Consider the following 16,226-nt stretch of genomic DNA (forward strand, 5'->3'; position numbering starts at 1 on the left):
AAAAACAAAATACAATCACTCTAAAAGAATCCGTTTATTTCAATGACCCCACCTAATCACTTTTGTACTCACCTGTACGTACCTGTGGTGTTCAGCGTCTAAGTTTAGGGCAGGTAAATAAAACCACTAGAAAGTACTTTCACACACTGCAAGTCGCACGCGCACGTCCGCTCAGCTCAACCGTCGGGTCTCGACTCATCGCCGCCGGTGGCGCCACGCGTGCGCTTTGCTCAGTTTTAATTCTTAAACGTCACACCTCTTCCTTGTTTACAATATGAAGAAAATACCATATAATTAATTTACAATATGAAGAAAATACATATAATTAATGTAACATAAATTAAACTTATTTACTTAATCAACCATTTGGAAGGAATTGTTTCAATCACGATTATTCAATATTGTCAGTATCTTTCAGCGCCTCATTACTGTCGAGTGCTGCATCTTGTGTGTGTTTTTCTGGATCATATATTTGCCATTCGCCTTGAACTTTTTTTAGGTGCACGATGTTCCTTCTATATTCCTGGCCTGAATCGTCGTTCCTTACCTTATATTCATTCCCACTAGAGCTGAGAACTGTGTGTGGGGTGGAGTTGAATGGAGCAGTAAGCTTATTTCCTTTTGTCATATTTTTCACATATACTTTTTCTCCAACCTCTATTCCATATTCTGTAGCTTTCCTTCTTCTGTCTTCATACGATTTTCCTTTTTCTTTCATTATAATGTCTTTATCCCTTACTTCCTCATCAACTCCACTCCTCTCTCGAACTATAGATGGTAACTTGTCTCTAAATTTCCTGGAAAAGAAAAGTTCACCAGGTGTTTTGCCTGTCGTGCTATGGGGTGTACTATTGCACATCATTAAGTAATCTAAGAGATCTGACTGCCAATCAGACTTTAAAGTTTGACTTATTTGTAGACGTTTAAGGATATCCCGATTTTGTCTCTCGACTTCGCCATTCTCCTGAGGAGTGTAAGGGGTCGTACTCAGTAATTTAATACCCATTTCTTGGCAAAAATCTCTAAATTCTTGGCTGGTAAACTGTCTTCCATTGTCAGCAGTCAAGGTCATGGGTATACCCAATCTTGAAAATATCTCTTTCAACATTGTCGTGGTATCTGCTGTGGTAATTGATTTCATAACTTTGATCTCCTTATACCGGCTGTAATAATCCACAATTACGAGTAAGTAATGTCCCGACGGAAGAGGACCAAGAAAATCTATCGCGACGTCTTGCCAAGCTTGGTCTGGAAGCTGGCGTCTTTTTAACGGTAATGGAGGATTCCCAGCAGATACAAGAGTGCATCCCCGGCAACTTTTAACTTTAGCCTCTGCATCTCTATCTATTTTAGGCCACCAGACTTTGGTGCGCAATCTACCTTTCATCGCTACGATGCCCGGATGACCTTCGTGAGCTGCATCCAAAACTTGTTTCCTAAGACTAATAGGAATAACAATTTTATCATTCCTCAGGAGAATGCCGTCGTGAGTCCAAAGTTCGGTTTGAAATATTCGATACTGCATGATTCGAGGCTCCCACTTGTTTGTGTTTAAAGCCTCCTTTACTAGTTGGATCTCCTCATCTGTTTCAGAGGATTCGATCAACGTCTGCATAGGGATTGCGCAGGGTCTCGCGTATTGAACAAGTTGGTTTATATGGGATTCATCTTCACAATCGAGAGTATTATGTGTGGATTGGCATAAACGAGAAAAAGGATCGGCTATGTTGCTTTTCCCAGGGCGGTATATAACACGAAAATTATATGACTGAAGGCGCAAAACCCAACGTTCAATCCTTGCACAAGGCCGGGATCTCAGTCCAAAAATAACCTCTAACGGTTTGTGGTCCGTTATGAGATCAAAATTTTTCCTACCATACAGATAAACGTGAAAATGCTCTACGGCCCAAACTAAAGCTAACGCCTCCTTCTCCGTTTGGCAGTACCGCTTCTCAATCTCCGATAGGCTCCTATTCCCGAAAGCAATAACTCGGGGTCCCTTTTCATCGATTTGCACTAGTACAGCCCCAAGCCCAACTGGACTAGCATCTGCTAATACCTGAGTATGATCTTCAGGGTCGTAATAACCCAGACTTTTTATATTCTGGAGTTGAACTTTGAGTTGGTCAAAAGCTGTTTTTTGCTCTTGTTCCCAGTATTTCGATAGGTCTGACTTTTGACCAACTTTCAGTTTTAAGAGTTTCCTAATAGGCTCAGTAGTGGTTGAAAAATTAGGGATCCATTTATTAACGTAATTCAATAAACCAAGAAAACTTTGAATTTCGTCAATAGTTTTGGGTTCTCTAAATGTTTCTACACTTTTTATATACGTATCTAGAGGTTTTACCCCTTCCGACGACAGCTGATGACCCAAAAATTCGACTACCTTAGCATTAAAGACGCATTTCTTCTGATTGAGTGTTACATTATATTCTTTAAGTACCTCTAAAACACGGTCTAAACGGGCTTTATGTTCGACTTCATCACTACCGTAAACAATAATATCGTCGATAAAGTTAAGCGTTCCTTCACAAGGTAACAAAATTCTCTCAAGTGTTTTTTGGAATAGTTCTGGTGCACAAGAGATGCCGAACATCAATCTCTTGTAACGGAAAAGTCCTCGTGTGGTGATAAAAGTAGTGATGTGACGACTCTCTTCACTGATTTCGATCTGATGAAACGCGTCTCTAATGTCTAATTTAGAAAAGATACGAGCTTTCCTAAATTTTGGCAAGAGTTTGTCCATCGTGGGAAGAGGGTAATGTTCTCGAAGAATTGCTTTGTTAGCTACCCTCATATCTACGCAAAGACGAACGCTTCCGTCACTTTTCAACACCGGTACTATAGGAGACACCCACCTGGATGGTTTATTCACGGCTTCTATTATATCCAACTCTATTAATTCGTCAATTCTTTTATTAACCTTTTCCTCTAGGGGTACTGGAATTCGTCGACATGGTTGACTAACAGGTGTAATTGTATTATCTATTGCTATATCTAGTGTGATATTTTTGAACTTGGGGAAGGGTCCCTGATTTTGAGATTCACTTACCGCATTGATGTCCAAACCTAATTTGAGGACTTTAAGATCTGTAGCCGTTTCTTTACCGAGTAAGTCTCGTGTCCCGCCTTGGATAACGTAGAAGGTGCTGTTTTTCTGTTCTGCTCCGATTTTAATCACAGCTTGGAAAGAGCCTAGAACTGTCAAGGGTACCGAGCTACCGTACGCCATAAATGTTTTGTCTGGTTTTGCATTTTGTTTTGTAGCCTGTACATTGCAACTTTTAAGATAGGCCCATGTTTTATCAGTTAATATGTTGTGATTACTTCCAGAGTCTATTAAAAGTTCAACGTTGTCGACACCGCCTATGCCGCATCTAATTTTACCATCCCCATCAAAGTAAAATATGTAATTGACGTTGGATGATGCCTTTTTCTGATCGTCGTTAGAATTTTCGGATTTTTTGGCACTATTGTCATGTTTTATCTTTTTAATAGGCATTTTTCCTCCATTTGCGTGCGTCGACCTACGTTTACTAGCCCGCGTTCGACACTTAGCCATGAAATGTCCAATATACCCGCATTTTGAGCATTTTTTATCTTTGGCGGGACATGTTGGACTGTCACCATTATGCTTCTCACTTCCACAACGTGAGCAACCTTTATTTTGGTCAAATTCACGCTTAGTGTCAATTTTATTTATATTCGCAATGGGACGCGGTGCACTACCGTTGCCGTAATCCGAGAGCTGCCTTTGTACCGACTCTATAGCATTCGCTTCCGCTATGACTTTGTCCAGTGTAACGTCATCACCTAAGGTAAGGATTTTTTTCTTGAGTTCCATTGAATTGCATTTTTCGACCACTTGATCGATTATGTTGTCGTCTTCCCCATTAGCAAATTTGCACTTTTTGCTCTGCTGACGCAGCCTTACAAGAAATTTTTCAAATCTCTCATCAGTTTCTTGTTTAAGTAGTCTAAATATATGCCTTTCATAAACCTTGCTTTGTTTAGGCAAAAAGTACTCGTTTAGTTTATCTATTGCTACCTTGTAAACATCTGTTGAGTCTGTTACATCTGCACCCTCAATGTGCGCTCCAGGGATATTATAGTACACCTCTTGCAAGGCTGTGCCACCCATATGCAGAAGAGTGGCTCTTTTTATAACTGGGTTTTTAATTTCTGACGCAAGAAGATATATTTCTAGAGCCCGTCTCCACTTCTCCCAGCGGAGTCCCAGTGACATGGGATCGCCGTCACATTGCAGTGGTTCAACTGGTGGAAGGCTGGACATTTTTTGGGGCGTCCTGGAACAATGTTCATGCTTACACTTGCATTATCTTTGCACCCTTGGCGCTATTTACATTTAGGTGTTATTCTATTTCTACTTAGTGGATAAGACCAGATTAATTAATCTTGAGTTATAAAATACTATCACGTGAAATGTAATTTGTATTCTAAATTTGTAAATATCTCACACGTAATATTCATTTAACTAATGTAAAATACTCGGAGATAGCTTTAATTTGTAAATAATGTTTGTGGTTTGTGGTCAAGTAAACAATTTGATGTAAATAGTATAAAAGTTATAATTGATTCATAGTGAATCATAACAAATGATTTTTTAATTTTATTATAATTGAAATTGTATCTGTATTTAATTGTAAGACGTAAACAAATAATTTAAATATTTCTGTTATTCTACTATTCATAAACAATGTTTACGAAATCATTTACCGGTCCTTATCCACTTAATTGTTTGCTCCTTGGCAAGGTTGTACACCATTGTGAATGTATGCAAACATTTGTGCACCTTGGCACTGTCTTGTCGATCTATGCTCCTTGGCAAAATTGTTTTATTATTTTGTACCCTTGGTACACTCTTCCCAAGGCTATTAATATTTATAACCTGAAATATCAGATTACTTATGCTAAAGTTGTGTAACGTGTGAATCCTTGTTATCATTTACAAAATTAACCCGTTATCTGTCAAATATCATGGACTATTAAACCTAATTGTAAATAATTTAATGGTAAAATTAATGAATTTACTCATGATTACTAAACTAATTACAATACATCGATTAATAAATGCAGTTATACATGTCTTAACCGATCATTTTTGTATTTTGTAGCAATTTTGCTGCGTTACCTACATGGTTACTTTAAAATTTAAGTTTATAGGTAGTTAATTTCATTCGGATAAATAATAACACAAAATATAGGTATTTGGTTTAAGCATTCGGGACGGTTAAAGTTTGTTCAATCCGATAGTGACATCTTTTAATAAAACAAAATAAACTAAATAAACTTTAACTCGATAGTGGGTTGTTTATTATTCGTAATATAATATAGGTAGGTAGGTAGGTATGTTATTTGTCAACTGACGTGCTTCTATAATCTACCGCCATCGAACGAACAGTGTTTCAACTGAAGAAAATCCGCTTGATATTTAAACAGATAATAAGACTTTTATTCATCACAACACAACTTTAGCCGTATACTCAGCACAATGCCTTTAGTAGTTGACTTGTTTTCTTTTCGACGGACATTATAATCACAGCACAATAATTTATGACTCATTTGTACTTACAATAATGTGCTTCTCTGTTTTATTTAAGTCTAATAATCTATTTGTAGCCTTGTGAAGATTGATTCATACTTATGCATTTTGGGTTCGCATGCTCTTACCTCCCTATTTATTATTATTATATATTTTTTTTTTTTTTTTGACACTTTATTTTCATAATTTATATGATTTCCACTTACATGAAATCTCGTCGCCACGTGTGGTGTTCAGCGTCTAAGTTTAGGGCAGGTAAATAAAACCACTAGAAAGTACTTTCACACACTGCAAGTCGCACGCGCACGTCCGCTCAGCTCAACCGTCGGGTCTCGACTCATCGCCGCCGGTGGCGCCACGCGTGCGCTTTGCTCAGTTTTAATTCTTAAACGTCACAGTACCTTTTGGGTGTTTTTATACAGGTAGGCGTGACTCCTCATCCGGCGCGCTAATGGCACAGGTTCGATTCCCGATCGCGTGCCGTGCTTAGGAATTTTAATACCCTGCTTTGTTGTTGTTTTTTGTTACTTATTTTTTGTTGAAATCTTACGTTGAGTCGTTTTGTTCGGGCGTGGAGATTTGAGCTGAGAATGGATTATTTTTAGATATTTATGTCGTGGATTGAAATTTTTTTCTGGATTTTGGATTTTTGGGTGTTATATTTTTTTGTGAATCTGTGTTGTGTGTGATTATATTCAGGGTCGCGTTTATGCCATCGATGAAAAAATGAGAAATGCCTTAGACGTCTTAGAAAAAGGTTTTAAGCTCAACTTTTAATTTTTTGATACGTCCACCGATTTCAATGAAAATTAATACTACAGACAGGAAACGAAGGGAATTTAGGTAATAACAATTTTTTTATTCCGCATCACCACTGTTTTTTTTTGTTTGTTTTTCTATAAAAATCTTGCTTTACACTTCTACTCAGCATTACATTTAACACAAAACAAAACCTAGGCGTGTCTTCATAGGAAAAAAGCTAGTCAGTTAATATATTCTTAGCAAACAAAAAATACCTAGCTATATACCTTGTCTAAATGTCATGTTTGCTAGCCAGACTGACAGGATAAGCTATCGAGTTGATTGCTATGAGCTCATCGCGAAATCTGATGTCATTTGCATAGTAGATACTCTTTGTGCCTGGTAAACTGTGTGTGCATCTTGGAGAAAAAAACTTAAGTCTATAGTTAATAAGCCTGTTAACATTGTCTTGAACTGGGAATCCAACTCAGTACCGTGTGAACAATTGCTGAAATAGACTGCTAATTCAAAACGGTCCGAAAAAAATACATTAAGAATTTTGGACTACGTATGTCCAGAATAGTTTCCTATTCATACGAATTGAATGAGAAACGCTTGGTCCGTGGAAGGGTGTCTAATAAAAAAAAGTGTCTTTTAATAAACATTTTTGAGACTTGGCTGTCATTTATATTTATCTAGATTTATTATAGTCATTATGGGAAGTCAGTCAGAATCCATCAACTATGGGGATCAGTGGGTTGCCCGGTTGACTGATATAAAAACTTCAGATAGGCAATCCATATAAAGTGCTTATTACTCTAGGTTAGTTGAGAAAGGTCTAGGCAGAATTAAACCAGCTTATTATTCAAATAAACTTCAATATGCTTTTATACTTCCCTTGTTATAGACAGCTAGCAAAATTCTTTGTTCAGACAAAAGCTCAGCAGAAAGAATGGTCTCATTGCCCGATTGGTCAGGCACTTGGCCGACTTACGGTATCGAGTCGCCAATTACCGAGAATCGATTCTTCCGGAAAATCGATGTGAGCGGTTACGTAATCGGTTTGGAATCGAGTGCGGTTCGGGTAATGTCGGTTTTTAATTAAATGGCTTTTTGTTTGTGTAGCTGTTTGTTGAGTATTTGTTTGTTTCGTCATAAGTGATAAGTAGAAGTTGAAGTCATTATATTTTTACTGACAGCACGGTATTAACACTTAGGTGTGTAGTTATGTCAGTTTGTTTTATGAGATCAGGAGTAAATTGACGCCAAACGGTATAAGGAACGTTACTGCTTATGTGGGAACGTTAGACCTAAGTTCACCAGCAGTTTCTTAAGCTGAACTGTTTATTGTAGTGTAATTTTGAATTTAATTTTGTGAGTATAAGTTTATGTTGTTGGTGAACTTGGGGTTCAATCTTTTTACAAATAACAGGTGAAATTGTTGGATAGGCAAGTAAATTATAAATCCTAAATTGAATCTATGTTTGCTTGTTATTTCGTGATAAATTGACTCAATCAATTTCATTGACATTTGGTACAAATAGAAACAACATTTAATGGAACCCTAAAAAGTACATACGTAGCTTCAATCCGGACTTCAAATGATTCCCTCAGGGTAATAAGCGAAACTACACTTAACTCCACTATTAATATTAAAAGCTATAATAACAGAGAAATGCATAGGTTTGCCTCTCACCAGTGCTGACCTCTGGCGGCGAAAGCGCAAGGTCGCTTCTCTCGACTTCATTGATGTCTTGAATGTTACAAGATTCGTTTGTTTGTTTGTTTACTTGATTGTTGGTAAGTTTGTGTAATTGGGAAAGAAGTGAATATTTTAGTAGTTAAACTTATGAAAGAATAAAACAGCTACTTCGTAATAGTAAAGTTAAAGTTAAGCAAGGTCGCTTCACTGTGGTGTTCTGGGTTCGCTTTTATGAGTAACAAGATTTGTTTGTTTGTTTACCAGCCTGCTAGTATTTTGGTGCAGTTAAACCACCATTGTACTAACTGACTGACAGCTGCTGTCATCCTGTAAAAACAATGGTATTTTCCTCAGTCTCAAGTCATTTCACAGGCTCTAGACTATCTGTCTGTGTATTCGGTTCAGTGGATTTGTCGTGAAACCCGGACAAACAGGATAGGACAGACTGGTGACAGACAGAGTTCCAATTAAAATATTAGTAATGGTAGACTTATAACTTTATATTTATATTTTTAGAGTAAAAGTAGCTTTATACCTAACCTCCTTCATTTTAAAGTAAACTTAAGTTTACATGTCACAAGTGAAAAAGAGTGACTAAAGAGTTTTAATTCCATAACCAAACTCCTTACTCAACAGGACACAGTCTACCCAATACAGTATACAAACCAACTGACCTACGGAGTACCGTAAAGCAAACGTTCGTAGACTGTGTAAAAAACAACGCGCGTAAAGGAATGCAACCGGTTGGACTAGCCTCGGTTAGAGGGCAGCTAGTGGACAACGTTACTGCCTAGGCCTTAGAGTAGGTAAACAACTGGATAAGCTATTGCCGGGCCTTTGTGAAAAGCAAGACCAATGATCATACGAGTATGTAACACTATATTTTTTTTCTTTGAATTGTAGAAATTATTGTTCCAGTAACGATTGCACTAAAATTATTTTGTATAATTTATTAATACATTTTTAGCTCAATTTGGATTGTATAACATTCTCAGGACTAGATAGAAAACTATGTTTGTAATTATTTTTCTTTTCTTTTAAAAAAGAGTGTCCATGGAGTTTCTTGCCGGTTCTTCTCCATGAGACCAACTCTTTGGAACCGTGCACCTAACTTTGACGTTTCGAAAGAGCTTTCATAGGCCTATTTAAAATAAAAAAAATTTGAGTTTGAGTTTAGGTGATTTCCCATTGTTTCACTCGTGTCCTGTGGGAACTACTGCTTATTACTCGGGAAGAGTCTGGCTTTCCAACAGGGATTTTTTTTTTCAAATCGGTTCAATAGTTTCGGTGCCTTTAGAGTACAATCAAACAAATGTTACTTCTTTATTTTTTAATATAGATAAAGGGTTACTTGTAATGCGAACTATATTTCCTTCCATACTTACTTTATATTACAAGTAAACCTGTATATGTGTGTTGTTTATGCTTGCGTTAACAATTTTGTGATGTGGTCGAATATGCATGAGTATGCTATAATTTTTTCGCCTGAATTGACAGACTTAATCAAAGAAAGGGCAGTTCCAGTTAGTTAAATACTCTAAGAGCTATGCCGATTACATTTGCTTGTGATTGTTCGGACAATACGAACTCTTTTAGTTTATTTTTGTTGCTTGTAAAAGTTGTTGGTGTAGGTACAAGTCTTGAAGTTGGGCGGGAAACGACCGCCATGTTGCTTTTGGTCTATGCTTGAAGCGATGTTTAAAAGAAATGCGATCTTAAAAATTTGTATTGACTTTTGTCATGCAGAACATTTTAAAGATTTTTTGAATTTTATCTGGGCTCGGAGCAGCATCTTTTCTTTTATTTACAAAAACAAGACATATAGTACATATCTATCGTTATAGATAAGATATCTACCGTTCTGATTCGAAATAGCTAATAACTTCAAAATGGCTTAGCCGATTTTCCACCATTCACTGCTGAAATACAAGCTTTTATCTAAACAAATCCCAACCAAATCAGTTCACCCATTCAGTGCCACAGACAAACACACGTAATGGTCAAACTTATTAACAGCCAAAACAAGACATCTTTTGCATCTTTACCATACACAACAAGGTGCTCAATACGAAACAAACTGAAACGGCTAAAGGTGGAAATATGAGTAGTGATGTCACAGTTGCATCACTCCATTCAGGGCTTCGCGGCCGTGCGTGTGACCACAAAATATTCTTAAAGATGTTGAAGATTTTTCTTTATATTTTTCAAGGGTTGTCACTTCATATCCTTGCGGTCTTTACGGGTAGTCAGAAGCCGGTAGGTCTGACACCAGGCTTACCAAGGGGTATTGGGTTGCCCGGGTAACTGGGTTGAGGAGGTCAGATAGGCAGTCGCTCCTTGTAAAGTACTGGTACTCAGCTTCGGTTAGACTGGAAGCCGACCCCAACACAGTTGCGAAAAGGCTCTCTGGAGATGATGATGATGATGTAGGCTTAAGATTTTCTTTTGTTTGTGTGAATTTATTCAGGCTACTCCTACCAAACAAACTGAAACGGCTAAAAGTGCTAATATGAGTAGTGATGTCACAGTTGCATCATTCCATTCAGGGTTTCACGGCCGTGCGTGTGAGCACAATATGTTCTTAAAGAGATATTGGAGATCTTTTAAGTAATTTTGAGAAGTTCTAAATCATGATTTTGTGATGGGAGCTGGTTAAAAGGGGACTATATTGAATGTAGTGTTTATGTCAAGCAAACTATGTAAGTACCTATGTAATTAAAATTATCCAAGAGTTAAAAATATATTTTATTTAAAAATAGAGATCATTAATATGCTTAAATGATATTTTCTTTTTAATATAGGTATCATAAAATGTTGGCAAATATTTAATCGTAGTATGTACGTAAACTTATGAATTAGTTCCTGAAACCACGTTATAAATGTCAAAAACTTCAATACATTTGTTTGAAACTTAAAATAAAGTGAAAACATAAAATATTTTAGCGTTGAATCGCTAAACAAAAATGGCCGACTGTTTTGCATGCATATGTTAAATTACACAAATATGTATATTATAGTTATAAGATGGATAGAGATAGATATTACACTTTTAAGATGAATCTTATGTAACTTTTCGCCATTTATGCGTTATTCTCACTGTTATAACTCTGTCTGTTTGTCTATTGCGCTTTCACACTAAAACTATTGAGCCGATTTAAATCGAATTTGGTAAACAGATAGTCCAGAGTCCAGAGCCTGAAAAAAGACCAGGCTTACTTTTTATCCGGGTGCGGGAAGTTTTTTGGACACTAGTGGAACAACAGAGAACTAACCTAATAAGGACAAGTCATAAAGTTACATTCCATAAGCAAACCATCAAACCATTTCTATTTTCCAAATGTCTAGATATCAAATATCGATCTCTAATCTCAAAACAACTCAAAGATCGGCTACTGAATTCCTTAGTAAAACAGCTACAAACTTAACCTTATAAGTAATCGACAGTAAAAACTTACTACAACATATTGCCTTTGTCAATGGCAATACAAATACATATTCAATGCGTAACATTGAAGGCGTGACTTTATAATTGCGAGTTTTCTCTCACGTCCCGATAGAGGTCGCTTGTGACGGATATCTAGTACTAATGTAGGGTTAGTGACAAGTATATTGTAGGTATGTCTGGCCAAAGTAAGGAAGAAATTTAAAGATTTTTTTAACTTTTTAGGGCTCGATATGTACCCAAAGGTTTAACGGGTTAACTGGACTATTATTACCTACTTAGACTTCGTCGCCAGACTGTATCTCAAGAACCTTCTTTACTAAGTAACTGTAACTGTAGCTAGACAGAGGTGCTGTATTATTGTTTCGACTATAAAAACAAGTACCGAAAACTAGAATAAAATAAATGTATTAGGGTGCTCCAGATCAAAAAAAACTCGCACTTAGCTGGTTAATGATTGGATCATAATATGACATAGCATTGAACATTAGCATTGTACAAATTCTCATGTTTTTTATTCAAGTCTCTTGTTTAAGATTTATTTTATTGATTAGGTTGTCAATCATGGACCCAGGCCGACCTAGGCTATCCATCTTTTGTGCTATGCGCTATTATAACATGTTTAAACATTATTGAACATGGCCTGTTGGTTGGCTATTTTGATGTTTTTGTCTAGACTTAAGAATAGTAACATTAAGGCGAGGAAGTGGTCAACAATAATTCCATAACCGGCACGCGCATCTAAGGCGCCAAAAGGGGTCGGAGCGTCTGAGCGGGGCGAGGATAAGAATACGCGCGCTAGCTTATAACTAAAAGTCGTAAGCGACAAAATGGTTTTGTAATTGTATTATTTAGAAATGATAATTTGATAAAAAATCCTACTACAATTTTAAAGAGTATGTATATACTCAACTACTAAAAAAGTTAAGAGGCTTTAATCGGTCCCGTTTGCCCATAATATGTGAATCTCTTTTTAAAAAGAGGTATGTTTGATATATTTTTCTCTGTTATAAAAGTTACCTAATCATGTTTCTACAACTAACAAAATAAGGTTAATATCATGAACTTTCAGGTAACCAAGTTGTATTTTGATCCGTTTTGTATTTACTGAGAAAAATTGACATCCTTGGCGCCAAAAATTCCAATTCGTCCTCTTAAGGGTATATACTTATGTATACTTAGTTTTTGCTGAAATGAACCTCAATTTGATTAATGTGAAACTATTTCGTGCGATATTTTATAATTGAGCAGGATTTTGCCATACCTGGATTCATTATATTTTTATATCGGTGCCTAAACAAAATTCAAGCAAACGAAGATAACATTACAAACAGAATTCAGTAAATTCTTGTTTTAAAGAAATTAAATTTATATTACAATTGACCGCGGTAATTTCAGAAATTAAAGGTACCCTTTTTATGGATTAAGGTTATAGGTTACTTTTTATAGGACTACGCCAAGTTCTACCTCACTGATGTAACCCAGTGGAAGCTAGTTAGATATACTATAGCTGCCGTTATTAAAACTATAAATCTATCCTAAATTAATAGTCTTATGTCATTCAAAAGTAGTAATTATTTCGCTCGATAAAATGAAAGGCTTAACAATGTGTGCAATTGCCTTCTCCTTGGATTTTATTATCCAATAAAAAACATTTCAATACTTCCATAACGAGATAGAACGAATCAATTTAATATTTTTATATTAACTCACTCTTATATTCAATTGAATCGATATTAAAAATCGATACAGTTTTTCAGATATCTCGATTCTGAATTGAATAACGAGTAATCTTCAAAAGCTAGTTTTTATCCTTTTAGAAGTTAGAAATTACTTATATTTTTGTGTTGACGTGAATGTCATAATAAAGTTGTATTTTTATATTTATTGAATTTTGTAAGAATAGTTAAATTACGTTATCTTTATAAAGTAAAAGTGTGTCTGAATATCGGTTACAAACTTGTATAGGTACTGTGTCTGAATTCCTTTACTAGGACCTACAAAATAAAATACAAATATATTTTTTGGAACAAAAAGCACATTAACAAAATTCAAAGTAGCCTTCCTTAATAAATAGGCTTTCTAGCATTGAAACCTTTTTACAGCTAACAGAATCTTCAGCTTTGAAATTGTAAATAAATGGAAGAATAAATTTAAAAAATAAATCTTCAGCTTTATAATATTAGTTTAAGTAGATGATAAAAACTAGCTATCGGAATTTGAACCGGAGATCAGTACATGGGACAAAAACATATAACTAACAAGCTTTAATGTACAGTTACTTTATCAAATTATTCACTACATACACTACATAGGTACATAGTATATTATGCTATAACGGTTATTTAACTAATAATTTTGTACATTCAAATAGCTGTCCACTGCTGGACATAGGCCTCTCCAAGTGCACGCCACTGAGATCGATTTTCGGCTTCTCGCGGACTGCGATAGGCTGATGATGTGATGTGTGATGTGAAATAGCTGTCACTTTAAATAAATCACATTCTAAATTAGATTTTACACGATGTTAATAAAAAAATATGAGAAGTTACCAATTAAATTTCAGATTAAAAAGTTGAACATCGAAAAATTATGTATATTATTATATTCCTTTGTCGCGTAATTACTATTAAATAGACTTTGATGAAACTTTGCAGTAAATATAGCTTATACATCAGAATAACATGGCTACTTTTGCGAGAAGGTCTTTCTTCGGGAAGTGGGTGAAATCGCGGGAAGAAGCTAGTCTATCAATACATTTGTCAAGATATTTTTTTGAATGAGAATAAAGTTTCTTTAAACCTTTATAAGTCTTAAGTCGGCCAGAGCAGATTCGTACACCGCAGGTAACTAATCTACATACATAATATACATAATATGTAAAAGAATTCTTCCTTGAAGAATTTTAACACAACTACTAATTAACACATCATATTTTCACAAATACACCTGACACTTGTAACCCGTCAGTGCGGCTCTTTGTTGTCAATCCGTTGAATCAATCAATCAATCAGTCTGAATCGTCGATTGATAGATTGACCCTTTACGTTCGCGCTCCAGTGAATACTTCGGAACAAATTCGGCGTTTGAATTGAATTTATTACTTCAACCTGTACGTTCTACATTGTGTATTAGACATTGAAATTATTCTGAAAAGCATTAATTAACTAATTAATAAATGACGGTATATCATCAGCCTTTTTATCGTCCCACTGCTGGGCTGCGGCCTCCTCTCTCACGGAGAAGGATTGAGCATTAAACACCACGCTTGCTCAATGCGGGTTGGTGATTTCAGACTTTATAGTCCAGGTTTCCTTGAGATGTTTTCCTTCACCTTTACTCGGCCATTCAGTTGTCTAAGAATTACTGAAAAAGGCAAGGATAAACTAGAAAAGTTTCATTGGTTCATTGATACTTGCTTGATCTGGAATTGAACCAATTATACTTGAGAGGCTAGTGCTTCTACCAATAGGCTATCATGTCATAAATCACTAGCTAATTGATAATTTATTATTGTTGAATGTGTCACAATATTTTCTCATAATAAAGTAATTTTCTTTGTACATGCTTAGAATTACGTACACCTATTACGTTAATATTATTTTCTGCAATGTAACATACACATAAGCGGTCCGACCACAGCGAGGTCGACAACATTTTAATAAATTCTAATTGTTGTGTTATTTTGTTCCTGATTCTAGCGTTTTCTTTGTTTGAAGAATGTTGTGTTTTGTAAACAATAGAGTTTTAATACAAATGTTTTAATAATATACCTACATCATATTTGTGCTGGTCTCTTTATTGTTTTAATTATTTTTATAAAAAATATTAGAGAGTTATTTATATTACTTATGCCTAGCAATTCATTTTCTACTTGCTGTTTCCCACTTCAGAATAAAAAATAGTCTATGTCCTTGCACAGGCTCAATGTTTTCTGCAAATTTCACTTAATTCGCTTCAATAGTTTTGGCTTGAAAGGGTGATAGACAGCCCGAGTTTATTTCGTTTTAATAAAATTACTTTAAGGATTTAAACTTGATCAAAATATAAACAGTCTATTCTCAAAGCTTTCTTCTCTTCTTCAAAACTACAAGTTCAGAAAAATTTAATATTTGGTAACGTATAAAAAGCTAACGTGTTCTATATTTTATTGAAATATCTCTGTTTCTATGCTTTCCTATCTGATGAAATAAGTGTTTATCTTTTAGAATCTATGATTCATCAGCTGAAAATAAATTTCACATTCCTTACAAAATGTTATCTTTGTAAAATATTTCCTGTTACAAATCTTAAAAGAATTCTCCACATTCCATCTTTATCTTTTACACTCGAATGACTGATATCGATCGAAAAAACGTTACACAATATTGATTTTTACACTCGGTGACAATAAAATTGGGCTAGTCACAAAAATATTATTGCCTCCCAGAACTGATCTACTGTTTTGTGGGTTAATACTATATTTAGGATTTTACCTATATATCAACTTATAGCATTAAAAGTATGATGTCTTTAAAGAGGAAAATTTTGTTGGTTTGTAGGTAGCCTCCGAGGCTCCAAAACTACTGAACCGATTTGAAAAATTCTTTCACTGTTGGAAAGCTATACTTTTCCCGAGTAGCATGGGCTATATTTTAACAGGCATCATGTGTTTTATAGTGTATTTTTCCTATTTTCTATGTAAGTAAGGTACGAGTGTGCAAAACCAACAGTATATAAAGACAAAATGTTAATAAACTTTCTATTCCACCAAGTCGATGTTTTGTTAATGGCTTACA

At 35.4% G+C, this 16,226-nt stretch overlaps 2 protein-coding genes across 4 annotated transcripts in view; one reads left to right on the forward strand and one right to left on the reverse strand.

The window, feature by feature from the left end:
• The window catches only part of LOC110373631 (uncharacterized), a 107,187-nt gene that overhangs the window by 42,380 nt on the left and 48,581 nt on the right, over positions 1-16,226 (forward strand). The window lies entirely within an intron of this gene.
• On the reverse strand, positions 326-5,956 carry LOC126056832 (uncharacterized protein K02A2.6). Its single transcript, XM_049851055.2, has 2 exons — positions 5,770-5,956; positions 326-4,307 (listed from the first exon to the last, which is right to left on the reverse strand). Coding segments are annotated over exons 1-2 (3,918 nt in total). The 5' UTR covers positions 5,772-5,956; the 3' UTR covers positions 326-391.

This window comes from Helicoverpa armigera, chromosome 22 (genome assembly GCF_030705265.1).
Source record: "Helicoverpa armigera isolate CAAS_96S chromosome 22, ASM3070526v1, whole genome shotgun sequence".
Classification (NCBI taxonomy): domain Eukaryota; kingdom Metazoa; phylum Arthropoda; class Insecta; order Lepidoptera; family Noctuidae; genus Helicoverpa; species Helicoverpa armigera.